General features: G+C 55.5%; 1 protein-coding gene across 1 annotated transcript; it reads left to right on the top strand.

Moving 5' to 3' along the window:
• The first annotated feature begins 1,234 nt into the window (after positions 1-1,234).
• On the top strand, positions 1,235-4,039 carry IRX3 (iroquois homeobox 3). Its single transcript, XM_030832944.3, has 4 exons — positions 1,235-1,665; positions 1,834-2,953; positions 3,120-3,186; positions 3,631-4,039. The coding sequence occupies exons 1-4, from the start codon at positions 1,399-1,401 to the stop codon at positions 3,683-3,685; spliced, it is 1,509 nt and encodes a 502-aa protein (XP_030688804.2). The 5' UTR covers positions 1,235-1,398; the 3' UTR covers positions 3,686-4,039.
• The last annotated feature ends 9,233 nt before the right edge of the window (positions 4,040-13,272 follow it).

Raw genomic sequence — 13,272 nt, 5'->3', positions numbered from 1 at the left:
GGGCGTCCACCCTTCGGCACCACCCCTACCCCCGCCATTTCTAAGACGGGATTCTGCACCCTGAAACCCGTGCGGCGTTAACGTGGTTAACTGCAGGATTTGCCTCTTGAGCAGGGGGCTGCTTCGCCTCCCTGGGCATAGAGACGGTCCTTGAAGACTCCCTTGGAACGCACCCCCGATCCCTCGCGCACTCTTCAAGCTCCCTCCCTACGCCTGAGAGTGGCCAGGAGTCCAGAGGTGCGAGCTGGAAAACGGACCCGGGCAGAGTAAAGCCCCAGCGCCTGGTCCAAGGTCTGGTCCCGACCCAGGCCCCGCGCGCCGGGGCGGGGGGAGAGGTACCGAGAGGCGGGAAGCGGGAGGGGCGAGCTGACCCCGTACTAACCCCGGTCCCGGCGCCTCTCGCCCCCCCTCCTCCCGCCGCGGGCCAGAGGGGGCGGGAAGGGACTGGCAGAGCCCGGGCTCCCGCCCCCGCCCCGCCCCGCCCCGCCCTGCGCGCAGTATCCGCGGGGGTGGGCGGCCTCGCCTGCAGGGCGCCCAGGCGATTGGTGACTCGCGAAGGAGACGCAAGGAAAAGTCGAATAAGAGGGCGCGACGTCAGACCCGAGATTTGGGGAAGGGCGAGGGAGGGGGGTGAGGGTGGGGACGGACACACAGACACAGATACGGACACGCACCCCCCGCACGACACCCGAAGTGTCCACAACTTTAGGCCGCCTTAGCCCGGGGCGCAGAGGCCGGGGATGGGGGTGCGGGGAGTGTAGTGTGAGTAGAGAGAAATAGGTTTTAAAAAGAAAAGAAAGAGTGAAGGGAACAGAGAGGGCAGAGAAAGGAGTAGTGAGAGAGGGAAAGAGAAGAGAAAGACGAGAGTTTCATAGCATCCAGGAAAGTGAAAGAGCCCGAAGGAGCGGAAGCGATCCTGGGGGTTGGTGGTGGTGGGGGGGAGAGGAGCGCAGAAAGGGGAGGGGAGAGGAAGGGCGAGGAGGGGGAGTGAAAACTAGAGGAGGGCGAGGGAAGCGAGGCGCGACACAGCTCGGGGAGAGGAGGGCAGTGAGGAGCGAGGCGCGAGCAGAGGCAGCTCCGGCTGCCGAGAGGAGGGAGCGCGGCGCAGAGAGGAGGGGCTTGCGGGCCCGTAGAAATGTCAATCAGAGCCCGGAGCCCCGGGAATCTCCGCCAATCTGTTCGGACCTGACCTGGCTCCTTGCCTCCGCCGCCGCCGCCGCCGCCGCCGCCGCCGCCGCGGAGCAGATCAATAGGCAAACGCCGAGCGCAGCGCAGCGCGGGAGGCAGCGCGGCCCCAGCCCGGCCCAGCCCCCGATGCGCGCCGCAGCCCGCGGGCGGCGCTGAGCTGGGCGGCCCCAGGGGCCGGGCCCCCTCTCCGTCCGTGCCCCGCGGGCCACCATGTCCTTCCCCCAGCTCGGATACCAGTACATCCGCCCGCTCTACCCACCCGAGCGCCCGGGGGCCGCCGCCGGCGGTGGCAGCGCTGGGGCACGGGGCGGCCCGGGAGCCGGAGCCTCAGAGCTGGCTGCCTCGGGGTCCCTGTCCAACGTACTCTCGTCCGTGTACGGGGCGCCCTACGCCGCGGCGGCAGCGGCAGCCGCAGCCGCCCAAGGCTACGGCGCCTTCCTGCCCTACGCGGCCGAGCTGCCCATCTTCCCGCAGCTGGTAAGTGGCCGGGGAGCCGCAGCGGGGAGGTTGGAGCTGGGGCGCCGTACGAGGTGTACGCGCGGGAGTAGACTAGAGGGGCCTGGGCCGGGAGGGTGGAGGCGGCGATGGCCAGCGCTCATCCACGCTCCCTTCGCGCGTGTCCCTTCCTTCTCCCTGTGCATACAGGGCACGCAGTATGAGCTGAAGGACAGCCCGGGGGTGCAGCATCCGGCCGCGGCCACCGCGTTTCCTCACCCGCACCCCGCCTTCTACCCATACGGCCAGTACCAGTTCGGGGACCCGTCCCGTCCCAAGAACGCCACCCGGGAGAGCACTAGCACGCTGAAGGCCTGGCTGAACGAGCACCGCAAGAACCCCTACCCCACCAAGGGCGAGAAGATCATGCTGGCCATCATCACCAAGATGACCCTCACCCAGGTGTCCACCTGGTTCGCCAACGCGCGCCGGCGCCTCAAGAAAGAGAACAAGATGACTTGGGCGCCCCGCAGCCGCACGGACGAGGAGGGCAACGCTTACGGGAGCGAGCGAGAGGAGGAAGACGAGGAGGAGGATGAAGAAGACAGCAAACGCGAACTGGAGCTGGAGGAGGAGGAACTCGGGGGGGAGGAGGAGGACACCGGGGGCGAGGGCCTGGCTGACGACGAGGAGGACGAGGAGATCGATTTGGAGAACTTAGACGGCGCGGCCGCGGGGCCTGAGCTGGCCCTGCCTGGCGCGGCGCACAGGGACGGCGACCTCGGCCTGGAACCCACCTCAGACTCCAAGAATAGCGACTCCGACGACAGTTCCGAGGGCTTGGAGGAGCGTCCACTGCCTGTCCTGAGTCTGGCCCCAGTGCCACCGCCGGTGGCCGCGACTCCGCCATCACCGCCCTCGCCCTCAGCAGGCCTGGACCCCTGCGCTCCCGCACCAGCGCCCGCCTCGGCCCTGCAAAAACCCAAGATCTGGTCCCTGGCCGAGACCGCCACAAGCCCGGACAACCCGCGCCGCTCGCCTCCGGGCGCGGGGGGTTCTCCCCCCGGCGCAGCCGTCGCGCCCCCAGCCCTGCAGCTCTCTCCGGCCGCCGCCGCCGCGGCTCAGAGACTCGTCTCGGCGCCGCTGGGCAAGTTCTCCGCTTGGACCAACCGGCCGTTCCCAGGCCCGCCGCCCGGCCCACGCCCGCACCCGCACCCGCTCTCCCTGCTGGGCTCGGCCCCTCCACACCTGCTGGGACTTCCCGGAGCCGCGGGCCACCCGGCCGCCGCCGCCGCCTTCGCTCGGCCGGCGGAGCCCGAGGGCGGAACAGGTGACTGCGGAGCCCAGCATGCGGAGGGAGGGGGCGAGTTTGGGGGTCGCGCCCGGGCAGGTCCCGGGGGGCGCAGGGCGCTTACCACTCCGCTCCCGCCTCCCGCGGTCCTGGGCGCCAGAATGGAGCGATCTAAAGCCCTTCCTTTTTCTTCCGCTTCCCGTAGATCGTTGTAGTGCCTTGGAAGTGGAGAAAAAGTTACTCAAGACAGCTTTCCAGCCCGTGCCCAGGCGGTAAGAGACCCCGAGCTGGGGTGGGGTGTTGGGACTGGCAGTCGGGGACAGGGAAGAATGCGGAGGAAACTCGGGCTTCTGCCCCCGGGGGAACGCAGCTAGGACGAGCTTCTAAAAGGGGACGAAACATACTCCTCCGTCGTCGCCACGGGCCCAGAGATGGCTCGAGAGTCCCAGTCCAGACACCCGGGCGGGGCCCAGTGGACCTCGGAGCGGGCGGTGGCTCCGTGAAGGTCCACCACCTTCCAGCAGCGCACCTCGGGTCTTGACGCCTCCCGCCCAACCTTATAGTTAAAACGGAAGACCAGCATCTACAGCTGGACCTCATTGCACATTGAGACGTCTCCCTTCCCCCGGCCTCAGCCCCGGGTTGGGTCTCCCAATGCTAGGCAGCGTCGGTGCCCCTAACTCACTTCCTTTGCTACCACTGCCTCTCTCTTGCAGGCCCCAGAACCACCTGGACGCCGCTCTGGTCTTATCGGCTCTCTCCTCATCCTAGTTCTTTTTTAAAAAAAAATTTTTTTAAATCGTTGTAATAATTGTAAAAACCAAATCGCTCTGTATAGTTATGACTTGTAAGCATGTCCGTGTATGAATACCTAAAAAGAAAACGAAACAAAAAAAGAAAAAGAAATAAAACAAATCTCCCCCCGGTCCTCCCCCGGTGGTTTCTGTACCCCCACATTAGCTGAGTTCGTGAGGTTTGTTTGTTCGGTTGATTGGGGGGGTGGAGTTTCAGTGAGAATAAGCGTGTTTGACTTTTGTATATACAGAAAAATGTACATATGTGTGAACCAAATTGTACAAGAAAGTATCTATTTTTGGCTAAATAAATGAGCTGTTGCCACTTTGACTATAACCTGCCTGTCTGCCCCCGGAGGGATCTGTTTGGTGCTTTTCGTTTTTTGTTGTTTTACACCCTCATCCCCCCATGTTTGAAGAGTCGCCCGAATCAGCGGAAGAGAAGCAAGGCGAGTCAGGGCCCTGTAGTCGGAGGACGGCGGAGGAGAAGCTGGAGTGGCCGGGCTGGGGGCGCCGCTGGAGAAGAGAAGGTTGGAGAAGTACCTGGGGCGCCCGAGAGAAAGGGCAGAGGAGACAGGTGGGAAAGGGGGCAAGACTGCCTACAACGAGCTGGGAAACGGGGCCCAACTCCCCGGTCCACTGGAGCAACCGCGGGGCCTTGGGGCCTTCTCTGATGACGCAGCAGAAAGACTCGGAGAAGGATCTGGACGCCTCCCTCCCCCATTCTTCTATAGGCACAATCGAGGCTTTCTCAGTCTTACATAAGGGGCTGTGCAAGCTCCGCTTCGGGCCCCCTTCCAACCACATTGATCCCCAGACTCCTTATATAGATGCAGGGATGTGGGGTGGCAGTGAGTTGGGGGGGTATGCAGGAGCGGGGAATCCAGGGGTGCACATCCTTTCCCCTTGGTGACTTTGCCCAGCCCACATGGCCCGTTGGGGCTCCGGGCGGCATGTGCGTCTTGGCATCCCAGTGGGTTTTGCCAAAGTGCCCTGAAAGGGCAGCTTTCTGAGGTCCCGGTGCCGGGGGTTCGGGCAGTTGCTCCGGCCCAGCCGGGATTCCGGCTCCAGGCCAGACAGAGGGGTGGTCGGGCCGGGGGAGGGAGCCGGGAAATTTGGGGCTGGAGCTCCCTCTGCAGGACAAAAGGGCCGCTCGGCGCCTGCCTCGGCGGCCTCTCCAGCCAGGCCGGGCGTCGCGTCCCCTCTGCACCCTCTTTTTTCTCTTGCAGTCAACTAGCCTTGCCCAACTTTGACTGAAAGAAGTTGTAGGGATGCTGGAAGAGTGGCGCCTTGGGGGTGTCGTTTTTGCATCTCCTTCCCCACGCTGAGTTAGTAAATTTATAGGACGGCCAGACGCCTGGTTTTTGCCCCGCACAGTGGGACATGTCACAATCTCGCGGGTCCCCGGCAAGTTTGGGGAGCGCTTGCAAACCCGAAGTCACGGAACAAGGCGCCGCGTCATATTGTACATCTTGGAGTTTCGGCGGGAGCAGAGGGAGTCCGGCAAGGACCCACCCATGCGGGCACAGCCGCCAGCGCCGGCCCGGGTGACCCCCACGGAGGCTGGGGCCGTCGGCGTGACGGCGCCCCAGGGGCGGGTGGGAAGGAGGGTCTGTCTGCAGCCGCTGGGGCCCACCGGGGGCTGGTGAAACAGGAGCGCACACCCATCGAAGACGTTGCAAGGACGGGACTCGCTCTTCCAGTCCCTTCCCCAGAGGCCAGAGACGTCTAAGGTTTCGGTTCAGGCTCCTTCCCAGGTGGCAGGCACAGACTTGTGGTTCAGCTCTGACCCTGGGCACAGCGCCCCAGACGTGGCGTCCGTTTCAACTGCCTGGGCCTTGGACCTCAGAGGCGGGACGGAGGCCTCGGGTTAACATCAGTATCTTTACGTGGACAGCAGCCTGATAGCCCTTCAGGGAGTGCCTCACAAGCTTCATCAGAGCACAGGCTGAGTTCCCCTCTCTGCATCCTGGGAAACTCCGGGCAGACAGTGAGCTTCTCTGCCCCCCATTTCCTCATCTGCAAAATGGGAATAATGACACCTACCTGGCATGGTGGTTGTGAGGATGAGAGACAAAGCACGTCCAGTGCTGGCATGTGGTAGGAGGAGTGATAGCCCTAGTTTTATCTTTATATTCCAAAAATCTCCAGCCCACTCCTCAAACTCCGGGTAGTATTCTGCCCTACCCCCTCCCATCAGCCATAAAAGCCGGGTGTCTGCATTCAGACATCTGAGGACCCAGCTGAACCCAGGGAGAAAGGACACGCTCCAGGGAGGAGTGCAGCAGGGCGAGCAGGTGAGAGAAGTCAGGCAGCCTTCCCACACGGACCGTCCAGCAAGAGAGGAGACAGTCGTCAGTCTGTTCAGAGGGAGACGGGTGTGAAGAGGCCAGGCCCAGCTTGGAGAGGTCTGATCGCCTGTGAGGTTTGGTCAGCATTTCAGTCCCTCCTATTCTGGGGATATTAGTCCTTGGAAGAGACCAATCGTGCCCCACTGAAAGGGCAGGATGTGTGATGCCAGAGGAGAGTTGAGGTACACCTGGGAGAGACCCCCTGTACGTGTGTATCTTCTCTATCCCATAGAACACACGGCCCCTTCAGATGGCCCCAAGTTGACCCCCATAACATAATGGGATCAAAATGAAAAGGAACCTCATAGGCTTTTCAGCTAAAAAGGGGAAGAGGAGACCACTTCTTTGCACCCCTTTTATTTCACCAAGGAACAGATTCCTCAGCCACCTCCTGGGACCTCCTCCCTGAGTCCCCCGCCTTACGCCCTCCTTTCAAGGATCCTAGGAACTGTCTCTGTCCTTTATTATCTGGCCCTAAAATTTAAAAAGGAAAGGGGAAGCTAGGGAAGAGAGGGAGAGAAAAACAGAAAGGCAGGGAGAGAATATATGGGGATCTCATTCTTGGTCCTGATTAGGCTTCAGTTAGAAATAAAATATGTCAGTCACTCTGCCTGGAAGGGGTTCCTCCTGTCGGGGCTGGTTATGCAAAGCACTCAGAGGTGTGTGGGGATAATCAATTAGGTCAGAGGAGGGAGTATATGTCACTGCTTCCCTCATTATCTGCATGGAGGTAGAGGAGGGGGGCTGCTTTGCTGGGCCACGGAGCCAGAGGAGAATAAAATTATCTCCCTAAGTGATGGCCCACCTCTGGGACCAGGACGTTCATGGTTTTCAGTTGAATTTATTTTTGGTTGGAATACAGCGAGGAGGAAGCGGGGTCCAGTCAGAAGGCAGCATGGAAGGGCCGGAGGGCTAGGGCAGCAGAGGCTTTGGGGAGAAGGAGGGATGTTCCAGCCACTCACCTGCCCCAGGGGAGCAGCAGGGAGAGGGAGGGCTCCTGGGCTGCTGTTCTCTGGGCACCTGGCAGGTCTGCTGTCTTAGGCCTGAGTTCTGGAAGGTTAGAGAGAGGGATTGAATATTTGGGTAGGAGCTGGATGTCTGACATCTTCACTGGTTTGTTGGGAGCTTCTGTCAGGAACTCGCTTTGGGCCTAATTATTTATGTCCTTCTAGAAATGTCCCCCGCATCCTAGAGTTCCTGGTTGTATGGACCTTCTACCTCCATCAGATGAAAATGGGCAATTGCGGGTGTGTAAAAATTGCATCTGTGGTTAGAGCCACCTCCAACTTGAATGGGCGCAGGCTTCATCCTTTCTCAAGGCCCCGCTTTCACCATCTGCCACTTGGAGGAGATTGGATGAGACAAATTTATTCAAACTTTCTTACAAAGCCAACATTGTCTAGGGTTAGGCATGAATGTCGGAAGTGTGGGTCCAAAGATAATTATTGGGATAAGGAGGCCCCATAACCTTTCTAGTAACCACCTCTGGATCGTAACTGGCCACTGTCATCTGATCCAGGCAGCCAACTTGACCATATTGAAAGTGTCCATCTATTGTGTGACCAACCTAGCTTTGACGCAGCTGCTGCTCGCCTTTGAACAGAAGCTCCAGCCCCTCCGAAGGCTTTCGTGATGGTCTGGATGGAAAACCCCACAAGGCATCTCTTCCTGAGGGTGAAAGGGATGAGTACTCAGGTCAAGAGACCTGGAAGAGCTCCTAAGAGAGGTCCTCAACCAGCTGTCCCTCCCACTTCCAGGACAGATGGCAATGTCTGGAGACACTTTCAGTTGTCATGCCTGGGTTAGGGGTGCTACTAGCATCTCATGGATGGAGACCAGGTTTGCTGCTGAGGGTCCAGCAAGGCACAGGCCAGCCGCGTGCAACAAAGAATTATCCAGTCCAAAATGTCAACAGTGCCAAGCTTGAGAGACACGGAGGTGAGGGAAGGGAGAGGAGTCTGGGGCAATCACGGAAGATAGTGTCTCCCAGAAACCACAGCTTCGTGGAGAGAAACATTAAAGCAGGGCACTAAGTGGGGCGTTTTTGTTCTTTAAAAACTTTTGGCCCTGGAATGGGGAAGTCGGTGTGAGGGAAACTCTGCCAGCCTGGGAAATAAAAAGCGGGTTTTCACCTCAGCCTGGTGCCCGGGAGCCACTGAAGGTGAGACGGTCTCAGGCGAGAGGGGCAGAGTCAGCCCCAAGGAGGATGTGTGTCTGCAGAGTTGGGGCCTTTCTCCCTGGGTATTCATATCAGGAACAGGTTATGGGAATATTGTCACAGATGAAAGCTTAACTCCTGTGGCTTTGCCTCAGAATCATCGCCACCTCTTAACTGCTGCCAGCCCTTCCGTGCACGTACACGCGTCTATTGATTTACTTGCTTATTTTACCCGGGAGTGTGTGTGTGTGCGTGTGTGCGTGTGTGTGCACGTGCCCGCGCGTGTGTGTCCCATGTCAGGGAGCCAGAGGGAGACAGAGGCAGGGTAAGGCCTTACTCCGGGGCTGACCGTCTAGGACGGGAAGGCTGTGATGTTACAGCCTTTTTCTTGCGTTCTCTCACTGCTCTAGGCGGCTAACAAGTGGGCCCACAGCCCTCGGGGCCCTTGGAGTGCACTCATCTGAGAGATTGTGCTCTTCTCAGCCGCTCAGATTTATTTTGCCAAAGTTACAGGGCAATTATGGAAATGCGCCCTTTGAAGCTGGGCTGATTTCTCTTTATTTTCTTCTCCCTGACAAAGCAGAGCTTCCCTGCCTCTTGTGGGCTTTTTTTTTTTCTCCCCCCTCCCTTTCCTTTTCCTCTCTCCTTTTTTCTGATAATTATTAGATAGTGGGAGTTTCCAGGGGTAATTTGAAAAAATCTTTTAAACAGTGATAAAAATACCTATAGAGTAAAAGAAACTTACCATTATTTAAATGTTACGTTGGGTTTTTTTTTTTTTTTCTCTCTTTTTTTTAATGGGATTTGATGGCCAGGAGGAAAGAAATGAATTCGTGATACTAAGAGACAGACCCTTCCTGCCCAGATCGTCAGGGGGCGGCCCACGGCAACCGGGCAGGCCACCGGCTTGGCTAACAGACTGTTCCAGTGACCTGGGGCTCCTGCTAGGCCCCTGGAATCGTAGCTCACAAATTTTAGCAGGACAAGCGCTCTGCTCCCCTTTGCTCACACCTCTGGGTGAATAAGAGGCCCCGACTCGACAGGGCTGTGTTTCCTGGGCCTTGTGCATTATTCATCACTGCAGCATGGAATCCGGAGGCTCTGTGTGAACCAACCCCATTTATTTCTCTCCTCCCGCCCCACTTTGCTTGGCCTGACGCTGGCGTGTGGAGGGAAAGTGTCTGAAGCCAGATGGTGTCCGCCTCGGTGCTGGCGAGTCCTTCGAGGGGGAGAGTCGGCCTGTTTGGGGTCGGGGTGGGAAGGGGCCCAGTTTCTGTGTTTCAGAGTGACTTTGAAGTTTTCTTCGCCCATCTTTTTGTTTGCTCCTTCCTCCTTCCCTTCCTGTGTCTGGGGGTGAATGGCTCATTATCTGTCCACAAACTCCGACAGGAAGTCTCGTCCCCTTCAGGAGCTGGCGTTGGCCTCAGAGGCCTGTCCGGAGTGGAGGCCATCTCAACTCTCGCTTCCTTTACCCCACTTAAATAAAATCCAGTCAGGTAAATGGAGTGGAGTGCTGCTTATTTGATAGGCCCCATGGTGAGCGCCTTCCATGCATTCTAGTTAATGTTCATAGCCGCCCTCGGCCAAGGCACAGACAAGGACATTAAGGCTTGGGAGAGGCGGATGGAGTTTCAGAAAGTCTTCTGGTAACATGGACATTCTCCGTGGAGTGAAAGATAGCCACGCGGAACATTCCACATGGCGTGCTACCATCTGAATTAAAAGGAGAGTATCCATTTGTTTGTACAAGAAGCTGGTGAGAGTGGCCGCCTTAATGTAAGGAAGGGACCTGGGCAGCTGGAGGTCAAGGCCCCGAGGGATATCTTTCAGTTTATATCCCTTTGTTCCTTGTGAACTCTGTGAATGAATATGTTAGCTCTTCCTGCTTGTTTTTAAATAACTAATATACGTGAGAGAGGTAGAGAGCAGTTTCTCTGGACCTCCCAGTGGAACTGAGCATCCTTCATTCACTCATTCGTTCCCTGAACATCCACAGATAGTCATGAAGCAGCAGGTCAGACTCCCTTGGTACAAATCCCAGTTCCATCACTCCCTAACTGTGTGACCTTGGGATACTGACTGCATCTCTCTGAGCTTTGTTTCTTTTAAACCAGAAAGAATAATTACAATTTTACCTCCCTCATAGACTGTTGAGAGAATGAGTTCATTCACGCTTAGGACAAACAATGCATCATGCATAATGATTTGTCTCATGCAGAGTAATTACTTAATACATTACAAATATTATTTTTATTTACGACAACAACAACTCTAGGCAATAGGTATTGTTGTCCCCAGTTTATAGAGAGGGAAACCCAAGCTTCGCCCCTTGTTCAACTTGGCCAAGTGTTCTGACCCAGACCTCTTGGACCCCGATGCACTTGGCCTGACCCTGTCTTGGATGGGCCCAGCACAGCAGCTCTCACTGCAGCCCACCCTCTGCATAGAAGGCAGTGGAATGCAAGGGCATGGGAACGGCTGGGCCAGAGGGATAACTTGGAATCTGTTGCCTTTGATTTTCTACTTTTAACTAAGCACAGGACAAGATGAGGGGCTCTGTCCACTCCTTTCATTCCATCTCCCATCCTGGTGGAATGGGCTTTCAGGAGAATTACACACCAGCGTTCTGCTGTAAGAGGCCATCCATATTAGCACAAGAAAGGCTTGTCTTACTTCTGTATTTCTGCTCCTCAGCGTGTGGTCCCTGGGCCAGCAGAATCAGCATCACCCTCAGAGCTTGTTAGAAATCCAGCCTCTCAGGCCCCTCCCAGATCCACCGAATCGGAAGCTGTGTTTCCCCAGGACTCTCTGGGTGATGAGCGTGCATCCTGAAGTGTGAGAAGGGCTGGCGTAGATGTTCCTTAGTAAAGCCTGTGGTCCTTCCAGAATGGAGACAGGAAGAGGCTCCGAGACTCCGATCTCCTTGGGCTGCACAGGCAGGAGGATACTGGAGGGAGGGAGGGAGGGCAGGGCAGAGGGTAAAGAAGGAAAGAATGAGAGAGGTCAAGGTGCCAAGTGCCAACCCAAGGCTGATTTTGCCAGGGCTGAATATGGATTTTGCCCCTTTCTCCATCTTCACACATGTTCAAGGTCGGCTGTAACACTGGGTTCCTCACTGCCACAGCCTCTGCTCACGTGCCCCTCCAGGTGTTTCACAGCGTAAGGATATATGTAATTAAGAAATGTAGGACTTTTTATTAATTGTAACTGATTTCTTACAGCCCGCCTCACAGCTGATCCCCACTAAACTTGGGTACATCTCGTGAAGAGCGGGAAGGAGGGGGTGGGAGGAAAAGAGAGAAAGGAAAAGAGGAAGGAAGGAAGGGGGGAGGGAAGGAGAAGGGAGGGAGAGAGGAAGGAAGGAAGGGGAGAGGGAGAGAGGAAGGAAGGAAGGCCAGCTATTCTGAATGGGCACAAAATAGGTAGGAACTTTTGAGGCCAAGGATTGACTCCTTCACTTATTTTTTTATTCATCCATTCATTCAAGAATATTTATCAAGGATAACGATATTTATTTTTATTAACTAATTCATTCAATAATGTGTCAAAGAGACACAACGTGAACAAAGTCCCTGCCCTCCTGAAGCTTTCAGTCAACTGGAAACACGTAATTTAATAATAATAACAATAATAATAATAATGCTGGATTATGAAGGATAAGAACAAGATGCTATTAGAATGCATAAGGAAGTGGGGTATACCCTAGCTTGGGGTGGGACGGGTGGAGGGGGTGGGTACAAATGCACATACGCCTTTGAGTGTCCAGGTACACAAAGGAAGGAGGCCTGTAGCCTGGAGGGGAAGCGGTAGCTCTAGGTCTGTGCTGTCAAGCACTCGATATGTGACTGGTCCTAACTGAAAGATGTAGTAAGCACAAAATAGACTCTGGAATTCAAAGATTCAGTCCATTAAAAGAAAAAAGAATGTAAAATATTGCAATGATTTTATGTTTGTTATTTGTTGAAATGACAGTATTTTGGATCTACTGGGCTAAATAAAATATATTATTAAAATTAATGTCACCTGTATTTTTATATGTTTTAAAATGCAGGTACAAGAAGTTTTTCAATTTTATTTATTTATTTATATAAATTGCATTTCTAATGTGTGGCACTACTCCCAGGAGACTGAGATGCCAGGAGTCCACATGCCAACACCACTGCTTCCTAAGTCACCTTGAGCAAGTTAGCTTAGCTGCACTTAACCTCAGTGCCTTCCTCCATAAGCACACGCTATGTGCTCAATTTAATCGTCCCAAAGACCCTATGATATAGATCAGGGATTTGAAAGCATCAATACTTTCTTTTTTCATTTCAGCTTCTGCTTCAGTGTTGACTGTCTTCTCTCCTCCAGGTGGCAGGTACACAGGTGTCATTAACTCTGTGGCCATGGCCTTAGAACTGACGATCCAAAGGGAAAGAAATGGTTTCTCTTGCTTTGTTTCAGTTGTAAAATCCCAAGGAAGAACTCTGATGGGCTCAGCTTGGGTCATGTATTCATTGCTGGTCCAGTCGCAGCAGCCAGGAGTGGGGCAGGAAGAGGAAGAAAAAAAAGTGAGGATGCTACAATCATAGAAATGGGAGGGTGGGGGAGAATGTGTGCTGGGAAGACACAATCAATCTGTATCTACTACCCTGGAGTGGTAGGGAAAGGGTAGAAGAGGAATAAGGGAAGGAAGTTCTATGAAGAGGCTTGGGAGGCAGGTGAGAAGGGAGAGTCATCAGCCATTTCACTGAAGGCCAGTCTTGCAGGTAACTGAACAAAGGCCAAAACCCAAGGCAAGCAACGCCCCAGCCCTTCCAGGCCCAGCGGTCTCCCTCTGATTACATATTGAGATGGACGTGGGTCATGCCACAACTTCTCTAGATTTCCCACCTGAGTATTTCTAGGAAAAGGGGTGAGTAGACATACAGCCTGAAGAATCTGAGGTCAGCCCCAAAGTGGCCCTCCACAAGAGTGCAAGTCCTTTCATGTCTCAATTTTTATCTTATGGAAGAATGTACATCTTCATCCGTGATATTTCCCTCTTTGTCTTGTTATAAAGGTAGTTTTTCT

Source organism: Globicephala melas, chromosome 19 (assembly GCF_963455315.2).
Source record: "Globicephala melas chromosome 19, mGloMel1.2, whole genome shotgun sequence".
Classification (NCBI taxonomy): domain Eukaryota; kingdom Metazoa; phylum Chordata; class Mammalia; order Artiodactyla; family Delphinidae; genus Globicephala; species Globicephala melas.
The sequence above is the reverse complement of the archived record's forward strand: the minus strand, read 5'-3'. Positions and strand labels throughout refer to the sequence as shown.

Excerpts from the sequence above, each read along its gene's own strand:
- IRX3 (XM_030832944.3), top strand. The coding sequence starts at position 1,399 with ATGTCCTTCCCCCAGCTCGGATACCAGTACATCCGCCCGCTCTACCCA. Across the intron at positions 1,666-1,833 it reads TGCCCATCTTCCCGCAGCTG|GGCACGCAGTATGAGCTGAA; the intron begins GTAAGTGGCCGG and ends CTGTGCATACAG. Across the intron at positions 3,187-3,630 it reads TTCCAGCCCGTGCCCAGGCG|GCCCCAGAACCACCTGGACG; the intron begins GTAAGAGACCCC and ends TCTCTCTTGCAG.